We start from the raw sequence: 21,048 nt of genomic DNA on the forward strand, positions 1-21,048 counted from the left end.
AACTCAGCGGGTGCAGCAGCATCTATGGAGCGAAGGAAATAGGCGATGTTTCGGGACGAAACCCTTCTTCACACTGGGTGGGAACTGTTCTCATTGCTTGAGGTCCGACAAGGTGAAACTCCCACGATTCCATTGCCTGTTTCTCCCCAATCTGCCGCTGATGGACACGTGGGTGAAAGTGACGAGAACGTGGAGCGAAGCAACTGGTCCTCGAAGACCGACTACCTGCTCTCAGTGATCGGCTGTGCTGTGGGTCTGGGCAACGTTTGGAGATTCCCTTACCTGGCATACAGGAACGGAGGAGGTACTGTAGAGGTTTCACAATACTCAAGATGGAAGGGCAGAAATCAGGTCAATAATTAATTGATTTAGAAATAGCATTAAATTCAAACATAAATTTATTATGCAGGGTAAAAGTGTGGTTTGAATAAAGTTTATAAAAATCTTACAAGTTTAAACCGTACACATTTACATTGTCGAGTTACATTTTGAGTTCCAAACATTTCAACGATTGACTATAGGGCTGACTGTTCCGCTCCCTAAAGCATACTGGGTGTGTCCGGGGAAAGAAAGATGTCGTTGTGAGTCAGGAACCAGAATGAATTAACCATCACAACCTCCTTCCCTGCACTACCGATCTCTGTTAGTGAACATTTTGTGGCCTTAAACCAACCTGCCCCACTCCCAACAATCCTCTGCCCTCCCCCCCCCCCCCCCCCCCCTCTGCACAGATCTCCCTCAACTCGACACCTCATTTCCCCTTCCACCCACCAACACCCTCCCATCTATCTTTCAAGCAACATAATGAACCTGTATCTGAGACACCTCACACATTCTTCAACAGTCCAATAACTTCCAAATCCTCGGCCTCCACTTTTCCATGGACTTCCAGTCCCGTTACACCTCATTCCCCACCAGGAATGTCACAAGGCACTCCAGTTCTTCCTTGAATGGGAAGCTAAGAGAGAAGAAGTTGGCGCAGAGACAACGGAGATGCCGGTCAATTCAGCATGGGGTTGAGGTGCAGGGAAAGCCGTCTGGGCATTGGTGGCACTTTGGTGTGATGCTCTGCGGAATTCTACAGGCAGTTTTTGTCTCTAAATCTGAAGAAGGATACATTGCCTGGTTCAGTGACTCGAACACCCAGAAACCAAGGAGATTGCAAAATGTGCTGCCCAGTCCATCACAGGCACTGACCTTCCCACCATGGAAGGGATCTACAGAAGGTGCGGCCTCAACAAGCCAGCAACATCAAAGACCTACACCACTCTGGCCACAATCTCGCGGGCCGGGGTGGAACCTCACGGGCCGGGCCTCCTGGGTTGGAGGTGTAGCCTCGCGGGTCGACGGAGCCCGCGGCCATCAGTGGCCTAGGTTGGCGCCATGGAGGCATCCGGAGAGGAACAGGCAGCGTTAGTGGACAAGTTGGTGCAGCTGTCGATGATGGCGACGGCGGACGAACACTTGGAAGTGAGGATGCCACTGCCGAGGGAAGGAACAATGGAGGACCCGGCGTGGGGGAGAACAAATGGGGAACTGGCGCAAGGTGAATTTGTAACTTTGTATGCTCCCTTTATGGGTGACTATTTGCTTACCTTGGCAAGGTATGCAAGCAAAGAATATTACTGTGACAATAAAGTATCCTATTCAACTCAATTCAATTGTTCTTTGTTTTGGGGAGAGGAGCGTTGTGGCACAATAATAAACATCACCCATTCCTTCTCTCCAGAGATGCTGCCTGTCCGTCTGAGTTACTCCAGCTTTTTGTGTGTCTCATTGTGTAATAAATACCGGCTTTGCTGGAACATGTTAAAAAATGTCGTTGGTGCGCTGGGGAAAATCACCAAACAAATTGCAAAATAGACATTGCAAAAAGAACTGCAGATGATGGTTTAAACAAAACACACACAAAGTGCTGGAGCAACTCGGTGGGAAAGGCAACTGGAGAAGATGAATAGGCGAGCCCCTTTTTCATTACTGGACATTCCCTCCACAGATGCTGCCTGCCCAGCTGAGTTACTCAAGCACTTTGTGTTTTTTATAATCCAGTCCAGCATCTGCATTTCCTTGTGCCTCCAGGGAGTTTGTTTTGTTCTTTGGACTATTCCAGTCATACGGCTTGCAATGGGAAGTTTTGACATGCAGATTATTTAATGAAGACCTCGGGGACGTCGTAACTAAATCAAGATACCCGTTTCCCGCACAGGCTGAGCGGATGGATCGCGGATTATGTGGGTGTGACGCTGGATGCAGTCCATGCCCGGAAGCAGTAGAACCTACTGGCCTTATTTTTAATGGGGCAGGCGTGGCTTGCTAAAGATTTACGACTCAGCCATCCTGAAATGTATGTTCTTGCTGCGACCACGTTGACAAACACAAGCCACTCTCCAGAATGGACAGGGTCGATTTGGGCTTGACACAGTGCGAGTGCCCACCACGCTCGGCTGAGAACGCAGTGAGTACCTAATCCGAGGATCAGCCACAACTTGGAGACCCGTGAACGTGATGGACAGACCACGTTTCGTGTCGGCACCCCTCTTTAGACTCTCACACCCGCTGTGTTCCTCCAGCTCAAGGCTCCAGCATCTGCAGTTCCCGGTGTCCCCAACTTGTCTGCGAAAAAACAGGGTGGACCCCCCCCCCCCCCCCCCCCCCCTTCCCATCGCAAACAGTCTGTAGAAGGGGCCCGACCCGAAAGTCACCCATCTATGTTCTCCAGGGATGCTGCCTGACTCGCAGAGTTACTCCAGTACTTTGTGTCTATCATCGGTGTAATCTGGTACTTTGGTGCATCTGCAGTTCCTTGTTTCTTTGTTGCTGTTCCTTAGTTGGGAGTTGTCCAACAGCGAACCGAGCGGTGGGTGGAAACTGTCCGATAATCTCCCTCCTTCTCCCCCAGGCCGCCACTGATGGAGATGTGGGTGAAAGTGACGAGAATGTGGAGCGAGGCAACTGGTCCTCGAAGACCGACTACCTGCTCTCAATGATCGGCTGTGCTGTGGGTCTCTGGGCAAACGATTCTGTGGGGCAACGTCTGGAGATTCCCTTACCTGGCGTACAAGAATGGAGGAGGTACTGTAGATAGTCCACGGGTCTAAGGCACGGACGCGGAGTTCAATAGAGTGATTTCACGAAAGGTCACTGGAGCGTAGATCCGCACCCACGTGACCGAAAATCTCAAGTGGAGTACATGCTATATGAGAACGCTTCTGAAGCTACATTTACCATTTAAATAATGGTAAACTATCAATGCATTTTGAAATAAATTTTACTCAAGCTAAGGAATGGGATAATTGTCAGCTGTCAGTTGGACAAAATTAGGACATTTTATTATTTGCCAAAATATATTTCTCAATGTTTCTTGTTTAAAGCCTGCACATTCACCCAAACTACTTATTGATAGTTTACCATTATTTAAATGGTAAATGTAGCTTCAGAAGCATTTTCATTTTGCATGTTAAAACCCACCTGAGAACCCACATGAGCAATTTTGTAATTTTACTGAGGGATTTTTTACTTTTAAAACTTCTCATATAACAAATGAATAAAGATAAAAAAGTCAATAATGCCTTACTTTTGATGAAATTCAGCGACCAAACGCGATAATTCCCGATATTTTGGACCTTTAAATCTCCACAGCAAATGTCCGCTGTTCACTTCCGCTGGATTGGCACCTTCAGCTCCCTCTTTAATTTACCTTAGTTTCTATCTTTTTTTTGGACTGTAAATCTAGGTAGCTGTGCCTCACGGTCACCCCGACTGGCACAGTAAATTGCAGCACAAAGGCTGTCCGTTTTCGATGTTTTTAACGGGTGGGAAAGTGCGTGTTTTCCCATTCACTAACATGTACCGGATGTATAGCATGTACTCTACTTGAGATTTTCGGTCACGTGGGTGCGGATCTACGCTCCAGTGACCTTTTGTGAAATCACCCTATAGGTTTGGTTAGTTGAGCTTTCATCGTCGGCAGTTAGTGTCAATACATCATTCCTCTGACTTCACCTGCTTTAGGGCATTTGACCACATTGACCTAGGAGAGATCAATGGATTCCAATGAGATACACATTCCCGGGATAACATAGCTATTAAAACCAGTGATCCTCGTCCAGAACCGCCAGTTCCTCGACAGGAAGCAAATTCACCCCAAAACGCCGTCGGTCCATTTCCCTCCATAGATGTTGCCCGAGTCGCTGAGCTCGTCCAGCGGGTTGGGTTTTAAGGATTCCAGTAGCTGCCATCTCGTGTGTCTCGCTTCTCCCGCCCACCATCCCCAACCCGTCGCCCCTCCCGAAATCCCAATCTCCAATCTCCCCTGGAGGAACATCCCCGTCCAAACGGCAAATCGATGACAAGCGACGCCGGTGCCCATCCTCACCAGAGTGTCTACCTCCCCTCTGTCCATCCACTTTCACAACATTGCTCCAATGTGTCCATCCCCTTCTCACGGCAGCGCACTGCCAGAGACCCGGCTTCCTTCGGACAACAAAGGGGGCTATTTCGGGCTGGCTGCCAGTGACTAGCGGAGTTCCGCAGGGGTCGGTGCTGGCAGTGGTGGACTGGGTCTAAAAATATTGGTTGCCAGGAGACAATGAGGGCCCACTTCGTCAGGGGCCCACTTGCCATCGGGCAAGCTGACACCCTGGCCAGTCCGCCACTGGGTGCTGGGGCCGCTACTCTTCACGTTGTATATTAATGATTTGGACGAGGGGATTGAAGGCTCTGTGGCAAAATTTGCAGATTGTACGAAAATAGGTGGAGGGCAGGTAGTGTAGAGAAAGTAGGGACTCTGCAGAAGGACATGGACAGGCCGAGAGAGTGGGCAGTGATGTAGCAAGTGGAATATAGTGTAGCAAAGTGTGGAGTGATGCATTTTGGTAGTTGGAATAAAGACGTAGACTATTTTCGAAATGGGGAGAGAATCCAGAAATCGGATGTGCAAAGGGACTTGGGAGTGCTGGTGCAGGATTTCCAAAAAGTAAATCTGCAAGTCCAATTGGTAGTTAAGAAGGCATTTATTTCAAGAGGATTAGAATACAAAAACAGGGATGTAATGCCGAGGCTCTATAAGGTGCTGGTAAGGCCACATTTAGAGTATTGTGAGCAAATTTGGGCATCATATCCAAGGAAGGATGTGCTGGCTCTGGAGAGGGGCCAGAGGAGGTTTACAAGCATTATCCTAGCAATGAGTAGGTTAATATATGATGAGCATTTGACGGCACTGGGCCTGTGCTCGCTGGAGTTTAGAAGAATGAGGGGGAACCTCATTGAAATGTACTGAATAGTGAAAGGCTTGGATAAAGTGGATGTGCAGAGGATGTTTCCATTAGTGGGAGAGTCTAGTATTAGAGGTCACAGCCTCAGAATTAAAGGACATTCCTTTAGGGGGGAGAGATAAATCAGCCATGAATGGTGGAGCAGACTTGATGGACCAAATGGCATAATTCTGCTTCTATCACTTATGATCTTGTTGCTTAACCCAATCACAACTCAGCACGAACGATCCTGGTCTCATGAATGTGCAGACATAGTTCCCAAGCTTTGTTTTATCATTTACAGGTGCGTTTCTTATTCCTTATGGAGTCATGTTGGCACTTGCAGGAATGCCCATGTTTTTCTTAGATTCTTCCTTTGGGCAGTTTTCCAGCATGGGACCTGTTGGAGTGTGGAAAGCCGTGCCAATTCTACAAGGTGAGTGGTGATTTACTGGCACAATCTAAGCAGTCATTTTAATCAGACACCAGAGCCAGATTTACCACTAGGCTTCATTGGCTGAAGCCTAGGGCCTCGAAATCTAGGGAGTCTCCGGCCCAGGCAGGACACTCGCCGTTCAACTCTGAGCAGCCCCGCTCTCTATCTCTGTCACAACTCCGTCTCTGTCCGCCATCCGTATCCGTATCCGTGTCTGAGCCGCCGGGACTCCGCTCTCTGCTCGCTCCTCACCCGCCGGCACGGCCGGCCACCTTGCACATGCGCACTGCTACGGCCAGCACACCCTCCCCCCCCTGCACATGCGCATAACCACGGCCAGCACATCATCGGCCGCCCTGCACATGCGCACTGCCACGGCAACTGGTCGGCGCTGGGCACATTCTCCCTCGCTTTGAATTGTGGGAGATCTGGCCACCATTGCTGTCCGGTTTCGACCTCGCCGCGACCGCTGAAAACCAATGCACAATCACTTACAGAAAAAAAGCTACCTTCATTTTAGTTATGTCTGGTTGGGTAACTATGGTAGGATGAAGACTATTCCATGTTTTAATTGTGCGGGGGAACTCCAATGGGAAGCCAGCAACTCTGGATAGAAGAAATTGGGTGACATTTCGGGTAGAGACCCTTCTTTTGACTCCCTCTGGTTTTAGTGTTTTTAGTTTAATTTAAAGATACAGCGTGGAAACAGGCCCTTCGGCAAACCGGGTCCACGCCGACCACTGATTGCCCGTACACTAGTTCTATCCCACACATTAGCGATGTAAGTCAAGAGTGTTTTATTCTCTCCCGTCCCAGTTAGAACAATGAAATCCTTACTTGCAGCAGCACAACAGAATATGTAAATATAGTACTCTGTAAACAATGGTATAAACGAGAAAACAAAACGGTGTATATTTATATATGGATATATAACTATATAAATATATATATTATTTGTATGTGTGTGTGTGTGTATATATAATATATATACCCACACACGCACAATTTCCCTCCTGGGATTAATAAAGTTCTAACGTATAGTATTGTGTGTGTAGGAAGGAACTGCAGATGCTGGTTCAAACTGAAGATAGACACAAAAAGCTGGAGTAATTCAACAGGTCAGACAGAATCTCTGGACAAAAGGACAATATTATGTTTTGGGTTGGGTCTGAAATAGGTTCCTGCACACCTTTGGAATGTGGAAGGAAACAAGAGCAACCGGAGAAAACCCATGCGATCAAAGGGAAAAGGAGCAAACTACATCCATACAGATAGCACCAATATTCAGGATCAATTCCGGGTTTCTGGCAGTTTTAGGCAGCAACTTTATGGCCAATGTACTGCCCCATAGTCTTGAACTGAATTAAAACATATAGTAGTTGTAAAGGGGGACATAGCATCACTTGGAGATTTAAGACTGAAAATTGATATTTTCATTTTTTTAGTAACCAAAGTTATCAACGTATAATTTTTGGTGTGTTGGAAAACAAAATATTGTGGCAGAGCTCAGGCACTGTCTGTGTTGATTTTGCAAATTCTCTCTGCGGGGTGTGGTTTCCTCCCACATCCCAAAGCCACATTGGCTTTGTAGGTTAACTTGTCTCTGTAAATTTGTCCCTAATGTGTTGGAAGTGGGTGAGGAAAGTTGGATAACAAAACTTGTGTGAATGCGTGGAAAAGAATGCTGGAGAAAGTCAGCGGGTGAGGCAGCATCTATGGAGCGAAGGAAATAGGCGACGTTTCGTGTCGAGAGCCTTCTTCAGACTGATGTGAGGGTGGGGTGGGGGGAGGGGGGGACAGGAAGAAGATAGGAAGAGGCGGAGACAGTGGGCTGAGGGAGAGCTGGGAAGGGGAGGAGAGAGCAAGGACTACCTGAAATTGGAGAAGTCAGTGTCCATACCGCTGGGGTGTAAACTGCCCAAGCGAAATATGAGATGCTGCTCCTCCAATTTACGGTGGGCCTCACTCTGGCCATGGAAGAGGCCCAGGATAGAAAGGTCGGATTCGGAATGGGGGGGGGGGGAGTTGAAGTGCTGAGGTTAGGTTGGTTATTGCGAACCGAGCGGAGGTGTTGAGCGAAGCGATCGGCAAGCCTACGCTTCGTCTCACCGATGTAGAGCAGTTGACACTTAGAGCAGTGGATGTAATAGATGAGGTTTGCCAAGCCTGCACTTGATCTCACCGAGGTTGATCATACGCTGAATAATCCAACCACATTTTTGTTTGGAAGTGGAAAGAAATAATAGAAATTGCATTCATTGCAACGTGTGTAAAAAGAGTTAAGATACTGTATTATAATTTTGCTGCATGTCATTGTGGTATATATCATGTCTTGATTGGTGAATATGTTTAGTTTGTGACTTTATTTGAAGCAAAAATAATATGTGAATGCTTCATTAAGCATAATTCCGACTGGTAACTACACACTTCGTCTGAGCACATTATCGCACGCGTCATGCAAGCCATCGTAAATGACCACCTAAACTGTCATTTGGCAACCTAAAAAGCTGCCAAGGTTGCCCGGCTGACAACAGAGAGCCCTGCAAGGTGTATAATATTATTGACACTGTCATTGGCCTTTCTTATATATGCTTGTGGTCTCTAAACAACTTTTCAGTAATTTTCCTTGCCCTCCAGTTCAGAATAACAGTGTTTTAAGCTGATAACTTGACACGAGCAATGGCAATAAATAAATAGACACGTATGATAGACATCCAACACAGGCACAGCCCTCCCCACCATCGAAAGCATCTACTTGAGGAACAGCATCTATCATGAAGGTTCCTACCATCCAGGCCATGCCCTCTTCTTGCTTTAACGTCGGGCTTTAACATATAGTAGCCTGAAGTTCCACACCATTAGGTTCAGGAACAGCCACTTTCCTACAACTATCAGGCATTGAACTGACACACACGACCTTAATCCTACCTCAGCTGCGGAACACTACGCACCACTTCTTTCACTGTACCTGCACCTCTCTGTACTCTAGCTTGACAACATCTTTCCTATAACATGGTGACCAAAACTGAACACAATACTCTAAATGCGGCCTCATCATCTATACCTGCAACTGAGCTTTCATATTCAATACTCAGACTGATGAAGGCCAATGTGCCGAAAGCCTTTTTGACCTCCATCTACCTGTGATGCTACTTTCAAGGAACTATGTACCCGCACTGCCAGATCCCTCTGTTCTACCCAGAGCCTGAGCATTCACTGTGTAGGTCCTGCCCATGTTAGCCAATCATCTTTTGAAACTTCATAGATGAACATAGAATTTATACATTTACATATACCGATGGGACTTTTTGGATTATGGAATGTAATTGAATAATGTTAAACAGTCATTTGGGAGATGTCGTGTTTTAGTTTAGAGATACAGCCGAGGAAGTGGCCCTAATCCCTCTTTGGATTCACACCCTAAACACGAGGGGGCAATTTACAGAGGCCAGTTAACTTACAAACCTGCATGTCTTTGAAATGTGGGAGTAAGCCAGTGCAGCCAGAGGAATCTCACATGGTCACAGGGAGAACGTGCAAGCTCCACACAGACAGCACCAGAGGTCAGGATCGAACTCGGATTCTCTGGCGTTGTGTAGCATAAGCTCTACCAACTGGCTCACTGCAGATGAGTGAATTCAGTTTTAATTATGAGTAAAACACAAAGTGCTGGAGGAACTCAGACGGTCAGACAGCATCTATGGAGGGAATGGACAGACTATGTTTCCGGTCCAGTTCTGACCCACTGAGTTCCTCCAGCACTTTGTGTTTTACTTAGGAATGCAGCGTTTGCAGTTCCTTGTATTTCTTCAGTTTTAAGTTTACTCTTCACTTCTGAGAATTGGTAGATGTTGGGTAGAAAGAATATAACTGACACAAAATGCAAAGCTGCAACTCAACACAAATCAAAAGCAGAAGGGTATTAAATGAGGACTGGAGGGAGATGTTTCTCGCTCATGGATGCATAGAAGTTCATGGAATCATGAAACACAGCCTCACTCGTATCAAGCAGCCAATTACACAAATCCCTTTTTTATTTTCCCATCAGCATATTCCACACGCTACGGCCTCTCTGCAGCAGCCAATTAACTCTCCAACCCACACATCTTTGGGATGTGGGAGGAAACCAAAGCACTTGGTCAAAACCTACACGATTATTGGTACGTTCTTCCCGTGACCTCCATGGGTTTTCTATGAGATCTTTGGTTTCCTCCCACACTCCAATTATGTATAGGTTTATAGATTAATTGGCTTGGTATAAATGCAATAAAAATTGTCCCTAGAGTGTGTAGGATAGAGCTAGTGTATGGTAATCGCTGGTCGGCGCGGACTCGATGGGCCAAGAAATCGTGTATCTCTAAACTAAACTAAATCACAAGTAGAAATGCAAACTTCAGAGACTTCACTTGAGGACAGGATCAAGCCCATGTTACTGGGCTGTGAAGTAGCAGCAATACTAGATGTACTACTGTGCATTAGTAATCAAGTAGTAATAATGGTGGGTTACACAGAAAGGCTGGAGAAACTCAGCGGGTGCAGCAGCATCTATGGAGCGAAGGAAATAGGCAACGTTTCGGGCCGAAACCCTTCTTCAGACGTAATAATGGTGAATAATGTAGACGATACAAAGAGTTTAGTTTAGTGATACAGCGCGGAAACAGGCCCTTCGGCCCACTGAATCTGCACCGACCAGCGATCCCCACACATTAACACTATCATACACATACTAGGACAATTTACATTTATACCAAGCCAATTAACCTACATATCCATATGTCATTGGAGTGTGGAAGTAAACCGAAGATATTTGTTAAACCCCACGCGGTCACGGGGAGAACGTATAAACTCTGTGCAGACAGCGCCCGTAGTCAAAATCGAACTCGGGTCTCTGGATCTGTCAGGCAGCGCTGCAAGGCAACTACACCGCTGCACCACCGTGGCCGCCCCACGCTCTCCTCAAAAGGTGGGGAGGGAAGTTGTGAAGGAAGTATTCTTGCCATAGAGGGAGTGCAGAGAAGGTTCACCAAACTGATTCCTGGGATGTCAGGACTTTCATATGAAGAAAGACTGGATAGACTCGGCTTGTACTCGCTAGAATTTAGAAGATTATGGGGGGATCTTATAGAAACTTACAAAGTTCTTCAGGGGTTGGACAGGCTAGAAGCAGGAAGATTGTTCCCGATGTTGGGGAAGTCCAGAACAAGGGGTCACAGTTTAAGGATATGGGGGAAATCTTTTAGGACCGAGATGAGAAAAACATTTTTCACACAGAGAGTGGTGAATCTCTGGAATTCTTTGCCACAGAAGGTAGTTGAGGCCAGTTCATTGGCTATATTTAAGAGGGAGTTAGATGTGGCCCTTGTGGCTAAAGGTATCAGGAGAGAAGGCAGGTACAGGATACTGAGTTGGATGATCAGCCATGATCATATTGAATGGCGGTGCAGACTCGAAGGGCCGAATGGCCTACTCCTGCACCTATTTTCTATGTTTCTAAGTACAAAAATAATATGTTAAGTGAGTGGCTAAAAATGAGGCAGATGGAGCTTAATGCAGGAAAATGTGAGGTAATCCATAAAATATATTTGAAACGAGAACTACAAAATATTTCTTTCAGCACAAGGGATATTCCAGGCAGTAGGAGCGTGTGCTGTGGGGTGCACTGAAGGATGATGCATTTTTACATAGAACACAGAATAATACAGCCAAGAAAAATTAATCTCTGCCTGCAGGTGATCCATATCCTCCAAATCCATTATTGTGTCAACCACCCCAACCACCTCCTTAGCTGCACGTTCCAGACACGCTCCACCCTTTATGTTAATTCTTGCCGTGCATACCACCTTTAAAATTTGGTACTCTCACCTTAAAGGAATGCGCTGTGTCTTTAATATTTCTATTCCGAGAAAATGGTTCTGATTGCCAACCCTATTTAAGCCTCGTAATTTTATCTCCTTCTCAACCTCTGACATTCCAGAGAAAATAATCCGAGTTTGTCCAACCTCTCCTTCTAGTTAATACCGTATAATCAAGGCAGCGTTGTGGGAAAGGACTGCTGTCCATGGTCCCTCTGCCACTGGACATTGAGTGGCTAAACCCTGTGTAAAAAACCCTCAAATGCTAGAAGTTTTGAAATGCCTAAGGGGGGGGCTTACAGAGTACACCACTTGCTCACAATACCAATGTACAGAATCTAGAGCAGCCACAATGGCGCAGAGGTAGAGTTGCTGCTTTGTATCGCATGCAGCTCCAGGAACCCGGGTTCGATCCCGACTGTGGGTACTGTCTGTACGGAGTTTGTACGTTCTCCCTGTGACCGCGTGGCTTTTCTCCGAGATCTTCGGTTTCCTCCCGTACTCCAAAGACGTAGAGGTTTGTAGGTTAACCGGCTTGGTGTAAATGTAAATTGTCCCTAGTGTGTGCAGGTTTGTGCTAATGTGCAGGGATCGCTGGTCAGTGTAGAATCGGTGGGACTAAGGGCCTGTTTCCATGCTGTATCTCTAAACTAAACCATTACAATATGAATATCTATATTACTAAAAGTCTGTTCTTGACCGGTTTTGGCCATCTGTGCTGCGATTTCCAAGAGAACGCCGCCACCTATGGCCGTCATTTTTGGCCACCTTGCTCAGAGCCCCGCTCCGCCGCAAGTGTGCCGAGGATTTTACCCGTCGATGAAAAATGACAGAGATATTAATGTTTTTACAAAATTCCCCATTCTCTCTGCTGCCCCTGCTGGCGGCAGGGGGGAGGGCCTATAAAACCAGGAAGTGGTGTGCCACACAGTCTCTTCAAGATGGAGGAAGGCAGAGGGTCACGTTTCTCTGAGCTATGAATAACACTGAACACATGTCTACTCAAATGTAAGTGCTCTTAGTGGTTCTAAAATGCTTGCAGAATGTGTCTATTGGTTCTAAATCTTGCAAAAAATGTCTATTGGTTCTAAAGCTTGGTTCAAAAGCTTGCAAAAAGTGTCTCTATTGGTTCTAAAGCTTGCAAAAAATGTATTTTGGTTCTAAAGCTTGCAAAAAAATGTCTATTGGTTCTAAAGCTTGCAAAAAAATGTCTATTGGTTCTAAAGCTTGCAAAAAAAATGTCTATTGGTTCTAAAGCTTGCAAAAAAATGTCTATTGGTTCCAAAGCTTGCAAAAAAATGTCTATTGGTTCTAAAGCTTGCAAAAAATGTCTATTGGTTCTAAAGCTTGCAAAAAAATGTCTATTGGTTCTAAAGCTTTCAAAAAATGTCTATTGGTTCTAAAGCTTGCAAAAAGTGTGTCTATTGGTTCTAAAGCTTGCAAAAAAATGTCTATTGGTTCTAAAGCTTGCAAAAAAATGTCTATTGGTTCTAAAGCTTGCAAAATGTGTATTGGTTCTAAAGCTTGCAAAAAATGTCTATTGGTTCTAAAGATTGCAAAAAAAATGTCTATTGGTTCTAAAGCTTGCAAAAAAAGTGTCTCTATTGGTTCTAAAGCTTGCAAAAAATGTCTATTGGTTCTAAAGCTTGCAAAAAATGTCTATTGGTTCTAAAGCTAGCAAAAAGTGTGTCTATTGGTTCTAAAGCTTGCAAAAAATGTCTCTATTGGTTCTAAAGCTTGCAAAAAGTGTCCCTATTGGTTGTGTATTGGTTCTAAAGCTCTATTGGTTCTAAAGCTTGCAAAAATGTCTATTGGTTCTAAAGCTTGCAAAAAAATGTCTATTGGTTCTAAAGCTTGCAAAAAATGTCTATTGGTTCTAAAGCTTGCAAAAAGTGTCCCTATTGGTTCTAAAGCTTGCAAAAAAATGTCTATTGGTTCTAAAGCTTGCAAAAAATGTCTATTGGTTCTAAAGCTTGCAAAAAGTGTCTCTATTGGTTCTAAAGCTTGCAAAAAAGTGTCTATTGGTTCTAAAGCTTGCAAAAAAATATCTACCGGTTTTAAAATGGTTCATGGCACTTACAGAAAGTGCCCCTGCCCCCCACCCACTCCTCCCCCCTCCCCCCTCCCCCTCCCCTGGTTGGCTTGGCTGTGTCTTGAAATTGAAAGTCACTACTTACTGCAAATGGTGGCTTGTGCTTTGGCTTGAAGTTGAAAGGCACTACTTACTGCAAATGGTGGCTTGGGTGTGGATTGAAGTTGAAAGATACCACTTACTGCAAATGGTGGCATGAAGTTGAAAGGCGCTACTTACTGCAAATGGTGGATTGGTTGCTTTGGCTTGAAGTTGAAAGGCACTACTTACTGCAAATGGTGGCTTGGGAGCTTTGGCTTGAAGTTCAAAGGCACTATTACTGCAAATGGTGGCTTGGTTGCTTTGGCTTGAAGTTGAAAGGCACTACTTTCTGCAAATGGTGGCTTGGGTGTGGCTTGAAGTTGAAAGACACCACTTACTGCAAATGGTGCCATGAAGTTGAAAGGCACTACTTACTGCAAATGGTAGATTGATTGCTTTGGTTTGAAGTTGAAAGGCACTACTTCCTGCAAATTATGGCATGGGCGTGGCTTGAAGTTGAAAAGCACTACTTACCGTAAATGGGGGGCGTGGGTGCATTGGCTTGAAGTTGAAAGCCACTACTTACTGCAAATTGTGGCTTGAAGTTGAAAGGCAATACTTCCTGCAAATGGTGGCTTGGGTGTGGCTTGAAGTTGAAAGACACCACTTACCGCAAATGGTGGCATGAATTTGAAAGGCACTACTTACTGCAAATGGTGGCTTGGGAGCTTTGGCTTGAAGTTGAAAGGCACTATTACTGTGAATGGTGGCTTGGTTGCTTTGGCTTGAAGTTGAAAGGCACTACTTACTGCAAATGGTAGCTTGGGTGTGGCTTGGGTGTGGTTTGAAGTTGAAAGCCACTACTTACTGCAAATTGTGGCGTGGGTGCATTGGCTTGAAGTTGAAAGGCACCACTTACTGCAAATGGTGGCATGAATTTGAAATGCACTACTTACTGCAAATTGTGGCTTTGGTGCTTTGGCTTGAAGTTAAAAGGCACTACTGTAAATGCACTTACTTCCTGTTTGCACTGTATATTGATTTTAGATAAAGCGCTACCACTTACGGCTGTGATTTCTGGCCATCTTACTCCATCCCCCCTCTGCTGAGCAGATGCAGAGAATTCTTCCCATCAATGAAAAATAAAATTGTTATTAGTTTTTTTTTTAAATGTTGAGAATCTCTCTCCTGTCAATCACTCCATGAAAGCCACACCTTTTCCGGTGGGGGGGAGGGGTTATAAAACCCAGAAATGTGGGTGTGGCTCAGTCTCTGCAAGATGGAGGAGGGAGAGGTCACGACTCGCTGTCTTTAGTGGCTTTGCACCCTAATTCAAAGGGTATGAAACTGCACTTGAATTTGGTTGGCTTGCACCCTGCTAGAAGTGGTAAGAAACTGCACTTGAATTTGGTGGCCTTATACCCTGCTTGAAATAGAATTTCAAGGATTAGCCGTGAGTCAACTACCAGCCGTGAGTGAGTGAGTTGCCAGCACAACAGGCTTGATTGACTGAGACGCCAGCCCAAGAATCCATTTGGCGCACAATTTGCATACTAGTCCTCTGGAAATCAGTCCCTTCAGCCCACAACACCCATACTAGCGCTCCAGAAAGCCTCCTCCCCCCCAACTGGCCACCAATATTAGAATTGGTGGAGAGGTGGAATATTGCGTTGGATGACCAGCCCTCCTGTGTGATGCTGGGACCCAACGGGTCCCACTTGGTTTAGTATAAACTGTAAATGGAAAATCTATTTTTATAAATTAAGTTTTTTTCCCCCAAGTTAAAAAAACAAAGCTTTAATACAGAGGGACCAAGATGTCCTTAGACATGACACGATAAAGGTAGCATACTGGTTTGGCAATTGAGGAGGAAGGCATGGAGAATGTTACTCCTGCAATGATGTGGAGTAGTGAAACTGGTAAGGTACATGTACATGGATAGGACAGGTTTGGAGGGATATGGACCAAGCGCAGGCAAGTGGGATTAGTGTAGCTGGGACATTGTTGGTTGGTGTGGCTGCGTTGGGCCGAAGGACCTGTTTCCACACTGCATCACTCTATGACTCTATAACATGTAGGGTTACTGCTCTCCGAACAAAGTTGTACATGTTAATGTTAAGGCACTGATATGTAATGTACAATCTGTATCACATGCACACAGAGAAGCCAATCTGCACGCTACCTTGGATCACAAAACTACTTGTTCCCATGTCCTAAGTTGCTGCTGTTTTATTTCTCTGCCTAATTTATCTGATTTTCCTTACTCCACATCCGTGTCGTAGCCACCAACCAAAATATGTTTAGTCAATGGAATCTGCGTGAAATACTTTCTATAATAATCGCTTGTCTGTTCCGTTTCTAGGTGTGGGGATCACTATGGTCCTTTTTGGGGCAATTGGTGAAATTTACTACAACTGCATCATCGCCTACAGCCTGTTCTACCTGTTTGCTTCCTTCCAATCCCCGCTACCGTGGTCAGACTGCTTCAGCTGGTGGGGTGCGGATGAAACCTGCAGCCGGACACCCAGAGGTACTGAGCGAACTCTGTTGGGTAAAGTGTCAGATCTTTCTTTGTCAGTCTAGGAATGGTTTTGCTGTGGGATTGACGGTTTAAGGCATTGATATTATATTAACATCAAAAAGAAGGCTGCAGATGCTGGCAATTTGAAATAAACAGCTTCTTCCCCTCCATGTCACTAGGCTTCTGAATGATCCTCCATAAGCTAGGGTACTGTCCAATTCACCTCTATCCTAGTGCAGACATTGGCTTTGTCTCTTGAAGAAAGCTTATCACTATACCTCAGTACAAGTGACAATAATAAACCTAAACCTAAAAACAAAGCCAGAAAATAAGCTCAGCCGTTCAGGCTGCATTTGTGGAGAGAGAAACAGAGTTAATGTTTCAGGTTCATCAGAACTGGTGTTAAATGTTGAACAGTGAATTTTCAAAAATAAATTGGTTGATGGTATTGCTCACAGCAAAAGAACAGATTACAGCTTGTTTTTCTAGTCATTCTTAACTATTTTTTAGAAATATAATATAATGTATATAATAATATAGTTCTTTTTTGTTTCCATGTTACAGTTAAGTGTAAATGTCATCACTCAAGAAGGTGTGTACTTTTAAACCCCACTTCGTATTTTCCAGATCCCCTCTGCAACCTCACTCTGGACGGCGAGTATTCTGGAACCGTTAATACAACTTGGCTGCAGGCAAACAACAAAACCTGTTCCAATGGATCAGAAATCCATGTTCCTCACCAGGGTCCAAGCGAACAATACTGGGAGTAAGTAACTTGCTGTACAGAGCACACATGGTACACTTTGTAGGGAAAAATGATTAGAAGTGACTCTTGATTAGTACGGGTGTCAGAGGTTATGGGGAGAAGGCAGGAGAATGGGGTTAGGAGGAAGAGATGGATCAGCCATGATTGAATGGCGGAGTAGACTTGATGGGCCAAATGGCCTACTTCTGCTCCCATCACTTATGATGTTATAAAAGGTGAATGTCTAGTTTAACAAGTAAAATGCTGTAGGGTGCGAGTGGCGCAGCTGGTGGAGCTACAGACTTTCAGCGCTGGTGACCAGGGTTCAGACCTGACTTGGCTGCTGTCACTGTGGAGTTTGCAAGTTCTACCCGTGACCACATGGCTGTTCTCAGGGTGCTCTGGTTTCCTCCCACATCCCATAGACGTGTGGGTCTGTACGTTAATTTAGGTTACTTTAGAGATACAGCGCGGAAACAGGTCCTTAGGCCCATCGAATCTGCACTGAGCAGCAATTCCCGCACACTAACACTATCCTGCACACATTTGGGATATCTTACAATTTTTCCAAGTTAATTAACCCACAAACCTGTACATCTTTGAAGTGTGGGAGGAAACCGAAGCTCCCGGGGAAAACCGCCGCAGGTCATGGGAAGAGCGTACAAACTCCGTACAGACAGCACCAGTAATTAGGATCAAATCTGGGTCTCTGGCGCTTTCCCGGAGGTTGCAGGTGGTTGCCGGAGGTTGCAGGTAGTGGAAGCAGGTAAGGAGACTGACAAAAACCTCCGGGAACCGCACGGAAACCTTGGGTGGGGCGCAAAGTCTCCAGAGGTTTCTGTCCGGTTTCCTAAGTGGGACAGGGGCATTAGACACTTCTATCTGGTTGTGGTAGGAAGGCTCAGTTGCCTGATAACAGCTAGGAAGGAACTCCCTCAATCTGGAGGTGTGCGTTTTCATACTTCTACATCTGGGAGAGGGGAGAAGAGGGAGTGGCCAGGGTGCAACTCAACCTTGATTGTGCTGCTGGCCTTGCCGAGATAGCGTGGGGTATAAATGGAGTAAATAGAAGGAAAGTTCATTTGTGTGATGGTCTGGGCTGCATCCACAATTTGCTGCAATTTCTTGCGGTCTTGGATGTAACTGTTTCTAACCAAGCTGTGATGCATCCTGATAAAATGGTTTCTATTGTGCACCTGTAGAAAATGGAGAGAGTTGCAGGGGGCATGCCAAACTTCCTAAGTTTTCTAATGAAGTAGAGGCATTGGTGTGCTTTCTTGGTCGTTGCTTCAATATAGGTGGTCCAGGAGAAGTTGTTGGTGATATTGACTCCTAGGAATTTGAAGTTTTCAACCATCTCTAGTTTAGCGCCGTCAGATTCAAAGATTCAGATTAAAAATGTTATTGTCATTGTACAGTGTACAGTACAGAGATAATGAAATGCAGTTAGCATCTCCCTAGAAGAGCGACATAGAATATGAGCAATAAATAAATATATTTACATGCATATGATCAGAGTAGTGCAATTATTTTTTTTTCCTAGTGGAAGGAGTGTCTGGGGGGGGGGGGGGGGGGGGGGGGGTCGGGGTGGGTGGTTGGCAATCACCGAGCTACAGTGTTGAGTAGTGTAACAGCCACAGTGAGGAAGCTGTTCCTGGACCTGCTGGTCCGGCAACGGAGAGACCTCTAGCGCCTCCCGGCGAGTAAGAGGGTAAACAGTCTATGGTTGGGGTGAGAGCAGTCCTTGACGAAGCTGGTTGGTAAGGATGCTCTCGATGGTGCAGCGGTAGAAGTTCACCAGAATCTGAGGAGACAGGTGGGCCTTCTTTAGTCTCCTCAGGAAGAAGAGACGCTGGTGAGCATTCTTGACCAGAGTTGAGGTGTTGTGGGTCCAAGAGAGGACATCGGAGATGTTGACCCCCAGAAACCTGAAGCTGGAAACACGTTCCACCGCCGTCCCGTTAATGTGGATGGGGGTGTGCGTGCCACCCCTAGACTTTCTGAAGTCTACAATGTAAACTGGGGTATGTGTAACGTTTGCTTCCTGGTCGATCATTATCTCCTTTGTCTTTCTCTTGTCATTCAGTAAGGGGGTTCTACATCGGTCAACGTCAATAGATGAGATGGGAGAGATTGTTTGGAACCTGGCTCTCTGTCTACTTCTAGCCTGGTTCATCATCGGGGCCACTCTGTCTCGAGGAATCAAATCTTCAGGAAAGGTAAAATAACCGGCAACAGAAAGAGCTGAAGCAGCATTGAAAAAATGCTAAGTAGTACAACAATTCCACGAGAATGTACCTGGGCGGCACAGTGGTGTTGGTAGTAGAGCTGCTACCCCATAGCGCCAGAAATCCAGGCTCGATCCTGACTTCAGGTGCTGTGTGTGGAGTTTAAATATATTTTATTATATTAAATATAGGATGAAACCTTAATGTGCCTGTCTAACTTAGTCAATTTTTCAGCGGACTCCCGGTGACTGACAAGTTGCCGGCAGTCGCCTGAAACACCGGCAACTGGAATGGTGACTGCCAGAGTGGAACACACTCGCACACAAACACATCGCTTCCTTCACCACCCCGGTATGCAGGCGGGGAACAGGGCAAGCAGGGGGAGCGCTGTCTAAAAGGTTCACACGGGTGAAGCCAAGGTGAAACGGACACACACCGTGATGAACAGGAAGGTTGGCGCTGTAAAAAGACAGCTAAAGCACAGTGTACAGTAAATCGTTTCAAAGCTGGGGGGGGGGGGGGGGGGGGGGGGGAGAAGGAAATGGAGACAACTTTTAAGAAGCCAGTGATACACCGCTGTGAAGCTCGGCGGACATTTAACATTCACCGGTCAGCACTAGCTACAACCTACAAGAACCCTCGACATCCTGGCAATCCACCTACGGTTCGAGAATTCTTGCTTCTTGCCATGGCGGCTTCATTCTAGTCACCGCTAATTTTTCAACATGTTGAAAAATTCATAGCGACCATATGAGGCCGTGACTAGTTCCCAGAATGCAGGAACTCCTCACGACCATGAATGCGAATGTGAATAACCCGGGGGGGGGGGGGGGGGGGGGGGGGGGGGGGGGGAGGTTGGGGGTTGTGAATAACCCGGGGGGGAGGGTGGGGGTTGTGAATAACCCGAGGGGGGGGGAGAGAGTGGGGGGTGTGAATGACCCGGGGGGGAGGGGGGAAAAGGTGGAGTAGGGGTGGCACTCAGCAGCTTGAGAGCCCATTGTGATTGGTGTACTGTGAGTGGGATTGTGACATCATCACTGGAAAGACCTGGAAAAAGGCTGTGTGTGAGAACCATTTTTTGCCTTTTTAAAAAATACTTGAATCGTCAATAACTTGTGAAATATAGAATTAAATCTTAAGTGAACCTGATTATTGCATGGAGGGGGAATATGCGAGTCAGTATATGTAAAGATTTAAACGATTTGGTGAAGGTAGAAAAACACATACGGACACACACGCACGTATACATACATACAAGATGAGACTTTTAATAGTATACTAGACCAAGTGCAGACCCGTTGGGTCTGTTCCCCCAACGTGCGGTTGTGGGGGGGAGGGGAGGCGGCACGCAGCGTCACACACACTAACTATCCCCCCCTGCCCTCACGCTAATTACCCCCTTGATATTATATTAATATTATTAATTTGCTCCTTTCACCCCATAACCACCCTATCTACTGACGCATAACCCCCAACTTGCAGTCACATCGAGAGAGGCGGGGGGGGGGGGGGGGGGGGCTGGCGGGGGTAGAGAGTGAGGGCAGAGAGAGAAGGGTCAGAGGCAGAGAGAGAGACCGAGACACAGAGAGAGGGGCAAGAGGGATAGGGGGGTGGAGAGGAGGATAAGAGGGAGGGTGGGTGAGGGGGGAAATGTGGGGGAGGAGGGGGAGGAGCGAGAGAGGGCGAGAGTGAGGGGGAGAGAGAGGGGGGTGCTGAGATGGGGGTGAGGTGGGGGAGCTGAGAGGGGGGTGAGGTGGGGAGCAGAGCAGGGGGAGAGGGAGGGGGGAGGATGGAGGGAAGAGGGTAGGGGTGTGTAGGGGAGGGGGTTTAGGGGAGGGGGGAGGGTAGGGGGAGAGGGGATGGGGGGGATGAGGGGAGAGAGGGGGGGGGAGGGGAGAGAG

At 46.3% G+C, this 21,048-nt stretch overlaps 1 protein-coding gene and 1 pseudogene across 1 annotated transcript in view; both read left to right on the plus strand.

Moving 5' to 3' along the window:
• Window positions 1–21,048, plus strand: part of LOC129693893 (sodium- and chloride-dependent neutral and basic amino acid transporter B(0+)-like) — a 62,145-nt gene continuing 41,097 nt past the window's right edge. The window contains exons 1-5 of the mRNA XM_055630631.1: window positions 1–304; window positions 5,557–5,688; window positions 16,016–16,183; window positions 16,802–16,940; window positions 19,006–19,138. Coding sequence (XP_055486606.1) covers window positions 46–304; window positions 5,557–5,688; window positions 16,016–16,183; window positions 16,802–16,940; window positions 19,006–19,138 — 831 coding nt within the window. The 5' untranslated portion in view covers window positions 1–45. The remainder of the gene's footprint in view (window positions 305–5,556; window positions 5,689–16,015; window positions 16,184–16,801; window positions 16,941–19,005; window positions 19,139–21,048) is intronic.
• LOC129693894 (sodium- and chloride-dependent neutral and basic amino acid transporter B(0+)-like) lies at window positions 1,947–3,280 on the plus strand (annotated as a pseudogene).

Source organism: Leucoraja erinacea, unplaced genomic scaffold, assembly GCF_028641065.1.
Source record: "Leucoraja erinacea ecotype New England unplaced genomic scaffold, Leri_hhj_1 Leri_462S, whole genome shotgun sequence".
Classification (NCBI taxonomy): domain Eukaryota; kingdom Metazoa; phylum Chordata; class Chondrichthyes; order Rajiformes; family Rajidae; genus Leucoraja; species Leucoraja erinaceus.